Source organism: Rattus norvegicus, chromosome 20 (assembly GCF_036323735.1).
Source record: "Rattus norvegicus strain BN/NHsdMcwi chromosome 20, GRCr8, whole genome shotgun sequence".
In the NCBI taxonomy this organism is placed as follows: Eukaryota; Metazoa; Chordata; class Mammalia; order Rodentia; family Muridae; genus Rattus; species Rattus norvegicus.
The window spans coordinates 587,705-600,706 of NC_086038.1; the positions used below are offsets into that span (position 1 = coordinate 587,705).

General features: G+C 36.5%; 1 protein-coding gene across 1 annotated transcript; it reads left to right on the forward strand.

Annotated features, from left to right (window-relative positions):
- The first annotated feature begins 11,111 nt into the window (after positions 1-11,111).
- On the forward strand, positions 11,112-12,116 carry Or14j5e (olfactory receptor family 14 subfamily J member 5E). Its single transcript, NM_001000275.1, has one exon. The coding sequence runs from the start codon at positions 11,112-11,114 to the stop codon at positions 12,114-12,116; it is 1,005 nt and encodes a 334-aa protein (NP_001000275.1).
- The last annotated feature ends 886 nt before the right edge of the window (positions 12,117-13,002 follow it).

The window sequence follows — 13,002 nt, forward strand, 5'->3', positions numbered from 1 at the left end:
TCCTGATTTAACTTTGGGACCTGGTATCTGTCTAGAAAATTGTCCATTTCCTTCAGATTTTCCCATTTAGTTGAATATAGTCCTTTGTAGTGGGATCTGATGATTTTTTTAAATATGTTAAGATTCTGTTGTTATGTCTCCCTTCTCATTTCTGATTTTGTTAATTTGGATACACTCTTTGTTAGCTCTGTTTAGTCTAGCTTAGGATTTATCTATCTTGTTCATTTTCTCAAAGAACCAGCTCCTGGTTTTGTTGATTGTTTGTATAGTCCTTTTCATTTCTACTTGGTTGATTTCAGCCCTGAGTTTGATTATTTCCTGCCTTCTACTCCTCTTGGATTTATTGATTTCTTTTCATTGTAGAGCTTTCAGCTGTGGTGTCCAGCTTGTGACATATGCTCTTTCCTGTTTCTTTTTGCGGCATTCAGAACTATGAGTTTTCGTCTTAGTACCACTTTCACTGTGTCCTATAAGTTTCGAATGTTGTATCTTCATTTTCATTAAATTCTAAGAAGTCTTTACTTTCTTTCTTTATGTCTCCCTTAACCAAGTTGTCATTGAGTAGAGCATTGTTCAACTTCCATGTATTCTTGGACTTTCTGTCATTATTGTTGTTATTGAAGACCTATCTCAGCCCGTGGTGATCTGATAGGATACATGGGATTATTTCTATCTTCCTTTATCTGTTGAGGCCTGTTTTGTGACCGATTATATGGTCATTTTGGGAGAAGGTTCCATGAGGTGCTGAGAAGAAAGTATATCCTTTTGATTTAGGATGGAATGGTCTATAAATATCTGTTAAATCCATCTGGTTCATAAGTTCTGTTATTTTCTCTATGTTTCTGTTTAATTTCTGTTTCCATGATCTGTCCATTGATGAGAGTGGTGTGTTGAAGTCTCCTACTATTATCATGTGAGGTACAATGTGTGCTTTGAGCTTTAGTAAGGTTTCTTTTATTGATTTAGGTACCCTTTGCATTAGGACCATAGATACTTAGGATTGAATGTTCATCTTGGTGGATTTTTTCTTTGCTGGATATGAAGTGTCCTTCCTTGTTTTCTTTAGTGACTTTTGTTTGAAAGTCAATTTTATTTGATATTAGAATGGCAACTCCAACTTGTTTCTTCAGGCCATTTGCTTGGAATATTGTTTTCCAGCCTTTTAATCTGAGGTAGTGTCTGTCTTTGTCTCTGAGGTGTGTTTCCTGCATGCAGCAAAATGCTGGGTCCACTTACGTTTCTAGTCAATTAGTCTATGTCTTTTTATTGGGGAATTGAATCCATTGATGTTGCGAGAAATTAAGGAATAGTGATTTTCGCTTCCTGTTATTTTCATTGTTAGAGGTAGAATTATGTTTCTTTGTCTCTCTTTTGGCTTCATTGCAAGGAAATTATATTCTTGCTTTCTGTATGGTGTAGTTTCTCTCCTTGTGTTGGAGTTTTCCATCTATTATCCTTTGTAGGACTGGATTTGTAGAAAGATATTGCATAAATTTGGTTTTGTCATGGAATATCTCTGTTTCTCCATCTATGTTAATTGAGAGTTTTGCTGGATACAGTTACTTGGGCTGGCATTTGTGTTCTCTTAGGGTCTGTATGACATCTGTCCAGGATCTTCTGGCTTTCAGTCTCTGGTGAGAAATCTGGTGTAATTCTGATAGGTTTGCTTTTATATGTCACTTGACCTTTTATGCTTACTGCTTTTAGTATTCTTTGTTTTGTGCATTTGGTTTTTTAATTATTATGTGATTGGAGGAATTTCTCTTCTGGTCCAATCTATTCGGTGTTCTGTAGGCTTCTTGTATGTTTATGGACATCTCTTTCTTTAGGTTAAGGAAGCTTTCTTCTATAATTTTTTTAATATATTTACTGGCCCTTTAAGTTGGGAGTGTTTACTTTCTTCCATACCTATTATTTTTAGATTTGATCATCTCCTTGTGTCCTGTATTTCTTCTATGTTTTGGGCTAGGAGCTTTTTGCGTTTTATATTATCTTTGACAGTTGTGCTGATGTGTTCCATGGCACCTTCTGCCCCTGAGATTCTCTCTTCTATCTCTTGTATTCTGTTTGTGATGCTTGTATCTATGGCTCCTTGTCTCTTCCTTAGGTTTTCTATATTCAGGGTTGTCTCCCTTTGTGCTTTCTTTATTTTTCCTATTTCCAATTTCAATGCATTGACCTGTTTGGTTGTGCTTTCCTATACTTCTTTCAGGGATTTTTGTGTTTCTTCTCTAAGGGTTTCTATTTGTTTACTTGTGTTTCCTGCATTTCTTTAAGGGAATTCTTTATGTCTGTCTTAAAATCCTCCATCGTTATAAAAAAAAAAAACATGTGATTTTAAATCTAAATCTTGCTTTTCTGGTGTGTTTGGATATCCAGTATTTTCCTTGGTGGGAGAACTGAGCTCTGATGATGCCAAGTCGTCTTGGTTTTTGTTGTTTAGGTTCCTCTGCTTGCCTCTAGCCATCAGGTTGTCTCTGGTGTTGGCTTGTCTTGCTGTCTCTGAGAGTAACTTGACCCTGCTGTAGGCCTCCATGTCAGCACTCCTGTATAGTTATATATATTCCTGTTTTCTTTCAGCCTTTCCTGAGAACAGGTGCTCTGATTTCAGGTGTGTTGATGCTTCTGGAGACTGTCTTTGAGATCTAGGTGCGGGGAGGAATCAAAGTGTCCTGCCCCTGATTGCTTGTAGGTCCTTGCACCCACGGGCACAGTTGGCGCTATGCGATTCCCTCTTGGGTCTGGACTGTGGGCAGAGTGTAGTCTTCTCTGATTTCTCAGGAGTATCCCCACTTCAGAGGGTCCACCTCTCTCCGCCATGGGGTTGGGATGCAAGGAGCTGTTTGGCCGGTTCAGTTCGGTCCTGGGCACAGACAAGAACTGCGGGTACTGGCACCTGTCTGTTCCTATATCCCTGTGTCCAGAGGCACTGTGCAGTTTCCTCTGGGACCAGGGACATGGGCAGAAGTGTGCAGAGGTGGCAGTCTGTCCTGAAGTCTCAGGATGTATGCCTCAACCAGTTTTTCATGTGAATAACGAAGGGCTAGTGTTTTCTCTGGGTTACTTTTCTATCCATCCACTTTGCTCAAAGTATTTATCAGCTATAGGACTTCTCTGGTAGAGTTTTTGGAATCACTTATGTATACTATCATATCTTCTGTGAATAGTGATATTTTGACTCCTCCCTTATTGCTCCTGGTAGAAGTTCATGTACTATATCGAAATATTACAGGGAGCATGGATACTATTGTCTTGTCCCTAATTTTAGTGGAATTGCTTTAAGTTCCTGTCCATTTAACTTAATATTAACTACTGGCTTGGTGTACATTATCTTTATTATGTTTGGGAATGGGCCAGGTCTTTCTATTTTGGGCCTTTGTGTTGTTTAGGTATCAGACTAATTGTGGTATTCCTTCTGTTTCCCTTTTCTGGAATACTTTGAGATGTATTAGTATTAGCTCTTGTTTGAAGGTCTGATATAATTCCCCACTAAAAACATCTGGCATTTTTTGGTTGGGAGGTATTTAATAACTGGTTCTATTTCCTTAAGTTAATATTTAGATTAACTGATATTAACTTAACTTTAGTATGTGGTGTCTGTCTAGAAAATTCTCCATTTTGTCTAAATTTTCCATTTATGAGGAGTATAGGATTTGGAGTAAAGTCTGATTTTTTTTTTCAATTTCTTCAGTTTCTGTTGATGCGACATGAAAATATGATAGGAATTAGATTCAATTAATTATACATGTAATTGTTTCTCTCTAGCCACACAATTTTTTTTATATATATGAATAAGTCTGGTATAATTTCACCTACAGAAACATAAAGTAAGGTACAACACAGAACTTATAATTTAGTATTGCCCTGCAGATCCAGGGTAATGTCAGTTTCGAAGTGTTAATTTTTTTTCTTTTTCTTTTTTTTTTTTTATTAACTTGAGTATTTCTTATATACATTTCGAGTGTTATTCCCTTTCCCGGTTTCCGGGCAAACATCCCCCTCCCCCCTCCCCTTCCTTATGGGTGTTCCCCTCCCAACCCTCCCCCCATTGCCACCCTCCCCCCATAGACTAGTTCACTGGGGGTTCAGTCTTAGCAGGACCCAGTAGCCACACAATTTTATAACTCAAATATAATAATTTTTGGCTATTTAACACTTACAAAATCTCCTTTTTTATTCTTCTATTCTAACCACACTACCATATTTAAAAGGCTATTCTAGATTTAATACTTTAATTTTTTCATAGTGATTTGTATAAATCCTCAGTGACTATGTTTGCTGCAATACTCCTTTAAGTAATTTTATTACATTTGTATTATTTTTGGCTTCTTATTTTTAACATATTTATCATAGACTGCTTTGTGAATGTTTACCCTCCATGTCAAAGACAAAACTAACATATCCAGTTACAGAGCCAATAACTTTATTTTTTAATCAAGTAAGCCTTCCTTCTACAAGACAGGAAGAAAGTTTACACTTGGTAGAAACAGAGCTACAAGTTGTCCAAGGGTGACAATTGAGAAAACAGGTGATAAGTCAGCATTAGCTTACTTAGGTATATTTCTCTACTTGTAATTATTAGATGTGGAAGGACTTCCACAATTTTTTTTTACCTCAAATTGCCAGGATTCTTGTTGTTTTAAGGAAAGTCTTATTTTCTTTGCATCTTTTGACCTTATAAAATTATTGTTTCATATTTGGTATTTACACTCAATCTATTTGTTTGTTTCTATCTGATCTGCCAGAGCCTAATAATTGCCAGTACTGCATGGACTCTGCCATTCACCTTGAAGTACATGTAAGTTCTATAATCTCATCCACAACTCTCTTAATTTTACAATGTTATCTCAAAGTATTTTGATATTTTCCTACTTATATTTAAAAAAACTTTTATGTCTTTAGCTTCTGGTATCTTTGACCATTATTTTACTACCAGATATTCTTTTTCTAGAAATCTCTAAACCACCCTAGGATTGCTCAAACTCTATTAGATACCCCACTTCCCTTTGTTTCTCTCTGTGTGTTTGTTCCTCTCCCCACTCTCTTTCTCTCTCCCCCTCCTCCTCTCTCTGACAAGTAAACATACATGCGTATGTATGTGTATGATACATATGCCATTTCCATTACATTCATGAACAAATGGAACTATGATTTATTATATGTACTAGGGTAGAAGATAAAATATTGACTGGGTTTATCTATAAAAACTTCACTAATAACTTATGGGTTTTAACTCTCCATTCACCTGTAGAGCTGTGACAGGTGTTGAATGTTTAGCCAGAAATTAGTGAAAAGGCTCAAGGCAGGAATCTGGAAGCAGAAACTGAAGCATAAGTCATGGAGAAGTGATGCTTTCTCTCCAGGGCTTGTCCAGCTTGCTTTCTTCTACAACCCAGAAACACTTGTCCAGGAGTGGCTCCATCCACAGAGGACTGTGCAATGCCACCTCAATCATTAATTAAGAACTTGCATCCACAGTCTTGCTTACAGGCCAGCATAATGAAGCATTTTCTCAGTTGAGTTTTCCTCATTCTAGATGATCCTAGCTTGTGCTAAACTGACAAAATTTAACCAGCACAGGACTCAGGAGAAAGAAATATCTATTATCGTTTTTCAGAGTTTATCTACTGTTGAAAACAGTGATGTCTAAAATTGTGCAGTATACCATTATGAAAGGGTAGATTGTTTCCATTATAGTGTTTACTGTGTCCTCCCTGTTCAGCTAGCACATGGAGAAATATGAAATGAAAATGAGAATGTTCAGTAGAATCATATTCATTTAAGTTTTATAATTATCTTAGATTCTCAGAAATTGCAAATTAGTACAGATCCTTACATGTATGCAGCAATACAGCTGCCACCTCAGTTGAGATATAACTATTTTATCACCACAGGCATACCTGTGGTTTTACCCCTTATATAGTTATATTCTTCTTTCTTCCCTACCACATTGCAGTCCTTATCAATCAAATATATTTTCTCCATCTTCGGACCATTTCTATTTCAGGAATTATAAACACATAGTTATGCATCATGGGAACTTCTTTTTTCTTTTCTTTTTTTCAAAGCTGGGGACCGAACCCAGGGTCTTGCGCTTGCTAGGCAAGCGCTCTACCACTGAGCTAAATCCCCAACCCTCATGTGAACCTCTGATGTTGACTTTTGGTTATTTGCCACTGTTCACATGTGTATACATATACCTTTCTCTTCCTGTTTTTGAGTGGTATGCTGTAATACAGATGCACTATACATACTTAATGTTTAGCCATTAAGTAAAATTTAGATTTTTTCCAGCTTGAGGCTATGAAAAACAAGCAAACTGAATACTTGTGCAGTAGTGACTTTCATTTTCATGGCCCAAATATAATATGTATGCAATCTTTTGGTTAAATGATAGTTGTGTGTCTGGTTTTTAAACAAAAATTACATAAGATATCTGTGAGTCCTGCCTTGAAGTAGATGTTTCACATCTACCTACTAGAAGTAAATAAGGTGTAAATAAGGTGAATGCCCAGCCATGTTGAAAGGTTTGTTGGGACATGTGCTCTATTACTACGATGAAGAAAAAGAGATAAGGGTTGATGAGTAAACTGCAGTACTGGCTTCTGTATTGCACGCCTTTTACTCAATTTCATAAAACTTGTTTTTGACTATAATCAACTTTGACTATCATCAATTTTATATTGTTAGTCTATGTAGTATGAAATATTTTATGAGCCTAGCCCTTTAATGATTCTATGCATTACAGTGTCAGTTGGCTCTTGGACTTCTGGGAACAGGGGTGGCAGGGCATAAAAACCCAACAGAGGCTGAGAGAAAGAGAGAGTAGTAGGACTGAGGAGTAGGGAGGAGTAGGAGTAGGAGTAGGAGTAGTGTCAGAGAAGACTATTTATACAGAAAGAAAAAGACTTAGTAGGGAAAAGAAGAAAAGAGACTGAGCAGAGTGAAAAATAGAGGTAGTTGTAAGTGAATTGGGCCAGCAGACTGAGAAGGGAAGACATTTGATGACAATTGAAGCAGAGGAAGGTGATCTGACCCAGAGAAGATATTGGTAGGAGGGAGATCAAACAAACAAAGAAACAAAACAAAAGAAAACAAAACAAAACATCTCACAAAGTAGCCAAAAGAAAGAAATTAAAAAGAAACATAGCTGCATACATAAGGCTACAGCCCTGAATAAGGATTTGGTAGGAAGCATTGGAGAAATTATTTTAAGGTAATGTTTCTGATCTAATGCTGCTATCTCTTACCTGTCTATATTACTAGCTGGCATTGCTCTGGGGTATGTGTATATGTTGCTGTAGGACACTGCAATGTTGCACACTTCATCTCTTTGGGTAAAGAGTACAGAAATAGGTGTAATATATTTGTAAATTCAAACTTTTACACTGAAATATATGAATTTTCATGATTCGTCTATTAGGTACGGAGCATATGTTCAAAACCATCTCACAGTGTCCCCAAATAAGATGAAGCTTTAAGTAAGGGTGGATTACTACATGATGCTCATACCAACAGCAACAATAAGGAGCCTGGTAAGTGTACAGCCTTCTGGGTGTCACTGTGACCTTGTGAACCAGAATTGCTAAGTGTTGAGGCTCTGCTCTCTAGGTTGAAACCTCCTCCCCAGTAGATTCTCAGATCTGCTACTTTAGGAACCCCTGAACTGGCAATAAAACCCCAGCCTCACCAAATCACCTGGCCACTGGGTGACCATTTCAATGGATCCAAGTTCCAAGTGACAAAGGAATAGAGGAAATGAGGCACATCTGTCATTCAGTTTGGCTTCTACTTTAAAAGCTCCACCTCTCAAAGAAAAAAAATAATAATAAATGTCTTCAATGGCACATTTTAAAACTCTATGGTTGTGGAAAAGTAATGTCACAGATAGTGATCAGTTTGAATAGATGTCTACACATCAAGAAATCCTGGAGTTTTCCAATATTAAAGGACAAATGTCAGGTAGGTATTCTATAAATCCTTACAGTAAATTACTCTTTAAATGAAGGTTAAAACAGCAAAGGTATAATTAAATCAAGGAAGAAAGAAGCTCACCTTACTGAAAATGAGATTAATAAAAACCACAAATGTGATTCATGTCAGTTTTAAAATAATGTGCAAGAGAAGCATAAACAGGAAATGTTGATATGTAATTTGTTTATGTAACTGAAGAATTAGGAAAACTATGTTTAAAACACTGTCTGAGGTAAGCAGTAGAGATAAAGCTTTGAGTGTTACATGTTCTAAAAACAAAACAAAACAAACAAAAAACTGTTTTCCCCAAAGCCATTCATGACTTTTCTTGATAGTTATATTTTTGGCTAAAAAATTTTGGTGTACATCTAAAAGACCACTGTATGAATTTCACATTTCAGTTGTTATAAAAAATGTTTGAAACATAAGTTCTTCATATAAAGTAGATCTTAAAATGTTTAGATTAATAAAAATAAAACCACTTGTGTAGATCAAATACAAATTTTGCTGAAAATTACCAGAATTTCTGCCTTATAAAACTCAGTGCTGAATGAGTTTAGATTCTCAGTCTCTTGTCACCTCCTTGTCCAGTTTGACGAAAATGTAAATAGAAATAAGAAACAATAATTCTGATGATATTTTACCAGTTACAACACAACAGAAATGAGAAAGATAGAAAATGTTAGAGGCAACCTTACAGTGTTCAGTTTTTCTGATGTTATATGGTTTGTGGCGTTGATGAAAACCTTTTGATATGATGAATCTCAAGAGATTGTTTTTATGGATTGAAAGCCAAGAGCGTTTCCAGTGTGGCAGCTAAGTATATTTTAAAACTTTTAATTCACTGATGCTTTATTACCATCTTTTTTCTTTCTTATTTGTTTGATTATTTATTTATTTATTTATTTATTTTTACACACCACATTTTATTCCCCTCCCATTCCACCCTCTAACTGTTCCACATCCCATATCTCCTCCCCGCACACCCTGTCTCCACCAGGATGTCCCCACTCCACCCACCTTATCAGACCTTTAAACTCCCTGAGTCCTCCTGTTGCTTGAGGGTTAGGTGCATCTTCTCTGACTGAACCCAGACCCTGTAGTCCTCTGCTGTATATATGTTGGGGACCTCATATCAGCTCGTATATGTTGCCTGGTTGGTGATTGAGGGTCTGAGAGATCTCCAGGGTCCAGGTTAATTGAGATTGTTGGTCCTCTTACAGGGTCTCCCTCCTCACAAGTGGGAGACGGAGGGACTTAGGATGGAAAGGGGATGGAGGTCAAGGGGAACGGAGTACATGATCTGGTGTTCGGTAGGAGAAAGGACTGAAAACCTGAGAAACAGCAGAAAGAATGGAAAGAGATGACTTAGGGAAATAGGGGGTTGGGAAGACCCTCTAGAATGTACCAGAAACCTAGGAGGTGAAAAGACCCTCAGGACTCAAAGGGTTGGACCCTAGATGGAATGACCTACAGTAGGGAGAGGGAACTTGCAGAGCCCACGTCTAGGAGAAAGACAGGACATCAAGTGAGGGATGGGGTAGCCATCCTACAGTCAAAACTCTGACCCATAAGTGTTCCTGTCTGAAATAACTTCAGTGATGGAAATAGAGAAGAGCCTGAGGAAAAGAAAGTCCAGCAACAGGCCCAAAAATGAATCCAGCTCAAGGGCAAGCCTCAAGACCTGACACCATTACTAAGGCTATGGAGCATCCATAAAAAGGGACCTACCATGACTGACCTCTGAAAGACCCAACAAGCAGGTGAAAGAGTCAGATGCAGATATTTACACCCAACCAATGAACAGAAGCTACTGACCCCCATGGTTGAATTAGGGCAAAGCTGTAGGACAAGGCTTTATTACAATCTTAAAACAGGTCTTTATAAGAAAATTGTAGAAATAGAATACTCAGATATTGGGTTTATTCTAGAAAAGGAGTGTGAGGAAGGCAGCCAGAGTCTGCACTATTTCCGAAGAGACAAGCTCTAAATGGCTATTCCTCTGAGCTTAAAAAAGAGAGGAACTGTTTTAATCTCAAGATTCAGAATTCTCACAAAAACCAGTTCTACAAGATGATTAACTCAGACACAAGCAGGCACATGTATATACACACCAAAACACATACACATATACAACTCAAAAGAAGGGTTTTTTTTTCATGTTTATTGGTTTTGTATTTTTTTATACCAACTGTGCACCAGATCATCAACTTAGACACCAAATTGGAAAATGACACATATTTTCTTGAAAATGTAAGTTTTGTTGCATACTTTAAAAAATGTCATTTAAAAATAGAAATAAGGTTAGAGTGCTTGCTGAGAAAGTTTAAAACTCTGGGCTTGGTTCTCCTCTTAAAAAGAAAATAGAAAAACGGTAGGATGCTCTATCTGATTAGTCTCTTAGCACAACTGTATGTACCTTTTATGGTAATGAGCAGATCGTTTGCTAGATCTGTATCACCTGTCCACAAGTAGATTTTCTGCTATAATAGAGAGGTACACAAAATGGAACACAGTAGTACACAACGTGTAAATACAGAAAACTTTAACCAATATCTCATAATTGTATTTCTATTGTGACTTGAAAGTCATAGGTTTCACTGGTGGAAATTGAAATGTTTTTAGAGAAAGCAAAACCTTATTCAATGACAATAAAGATGAGTTGTTGATGCTTGTATTCACTTCTTCCTACTACCTAAGTATCAAAAAGTCTAAGCTTCATCACAGGAGAACTCCTTTATCCTGATGATTTACACCATTGAAAGTATATTTTTCAAGTTTTCAAGCTTGATGAACTGCAATTTCTTAAACATTAGCCACTGGAACAGAGAAAAGAGAACATTTATGTATAATTTTTTTATACATTGTGCATTATACAGTATATAGGATACATTATATAGTATACACTATACATTATACACTATACAGAATATATTATAGATTATAAACTAATTATACATATGTCACATATTATATCATATATTAATTATATACTACATATTGTATATTATGTTATGTTACACATTATATATCATTCTATATTCTATGTTATATACTATATACACATATTGTATATATATTATTGCATTGTATAAACATTTTTACTTTCTAGCTGTTACCACAAATTTATTCTCAAAATGACTGCACGAAACATAACCACGATGAGTGGATTTCTCCTCATGGGGTTCTCTGACAACCATGAACTTCAGATCTTACAGGCTTTGCTCTTCTTGATGACATACCTATTGGGCTCAGCAGGTAACTTCATCATTATCACCATCACAACACTGGACCCACAGCTCCAGTCTCCAATGTATTACTTTCTGAAGCATCTTTCCATTCTGGACTTCTCATCCTTCTCTGTCACAATTCCCCAGTATGTTTATAGTTCACTGGCTCAAAGTGGCTACATATCATATGGCCAGTGCATGATGCAGGTTTTTTTCTTCACTGCTTTGGCCTGGAGTGAATTGGCCATTCTCACAATGATGTCTTATGACCGCTATGTGGCCATCTGCCTCCCACTGCACTATGAGGTCATCATGAGTCCCAGAAAGTGCACTTGGGCTGTGGTAGCTGTGTGGCTAAGTGGAAGCCTCACAGGAACATTATACACAGCAAGTACACTCTCTATCAGATTCTGTGGGGACAAAATAATTCACCAGTTCTTCTGTGATGTCCCCCAGTTGCTCAAGATCTCTTGCTTTAATGATTATTTTGGAGTAGTGAAAGTGACTGCTTTCATGTCTGTATTGGTTTTTGCCTGCTTCATGGGGATTGCCTTCTCCTATGGCCAGATATTCTCTACAGTTCTCAGGATTCCCTCTGCAGAGGGTCAATCTAAGGTCTTCTCTACCTGCCTGCCCCATCTCTTTGTTGTTTCATTTTTTCTTTCAACAGGCATTTGTGCCTTTCTAAACACAACCTCAGACTCTTCAGCTGCTTTAGACTTCATACTTTCTATTTTTTACACTGTACTACCCCCAACCCTCAACCCTGTTATCTATAGTCTGAGAAATGAGTCCTTTAAGGGAGCTGTAAAGAAGTTACTGTTCAGTGAAGAATTCATTGGGAAAAATTATTTTTGTTCTGTTGTTCATGCCTGCCAACAATGGACACAAAGAATATTTTTCATATGTTGAATATGTTAGATATGTAAGGTTAAGAATAAAAAGATATTTTCTAGAGAATATATATTACAAACCTATAGCATAGCAAGTTGTGACATGATACTTTAAACCTATTTCATTAAATTTATTTATGTTTTTTTGTGTCAGTAAAAAATATATAATTATACTCTAGTAATATAGACCTAATTCTTCCTAACTCCTCCAGTTTCTTGCCACACTATTAAACATATGAACCTATCAGCATTTGTAACATGGGTTTTGCAAACATGTTTATAGCTTTATGCTATATGCTTATGTAATAAGCATAAAGCATAATTACAGTTGCTGCTTACTCAATTCACCAAATGGATCATAATTTTAATATTTATCACTTATTTCTATGGGTTCATGTTACTTTCTATCTTTCCATATACAAAATTTAAGGAATAGCACAAACAAGTATGCCATTTCTATGCATATTTATATAAAGTAATTACTTTAGTTCTCTTGGGTGCCAAGTATTCAATGTAATTCAATATACAAATAAGTCTTAGCTATTTAACTTGTATCACTAATTTTCACTTTTGTATTAATTTTCACCTACTAATAATTCATTTTTATAATAATCCAGGTACTCAGAAAGCAGAGGCAGGAAGACCTCTGTGATGTTTTTGGGTCAGCATGGTTTATATAGTAATAATGATAACTGCTTAAAGTCTTAAAATTTTTCTTGCTGATTCTGAGGATTAAAAGCCTCTGGCTTAGGCAATTAACACCTGTAGTCTAACAGAGGGGGATTAAGTAATGCAGCCTTTGTTCTATCTCCACAGGAAATGCAGGGTTCTATCTTTCAGTCTGTTAAAGTCCCAAGGAAGAAAAAAGGACACTTTGAAAAGTGAATTTACCATTTATTTCTGAG

What these genes read in the sequence shown, in the direction of transcription:
- Or14j5e (NM_001000275.1), top strand. Translation starts at nt 11,112, where the DNA reads ATGACTGCACGAAACATAACCACGATGAGTGGATTTCTCCTCATGGGG.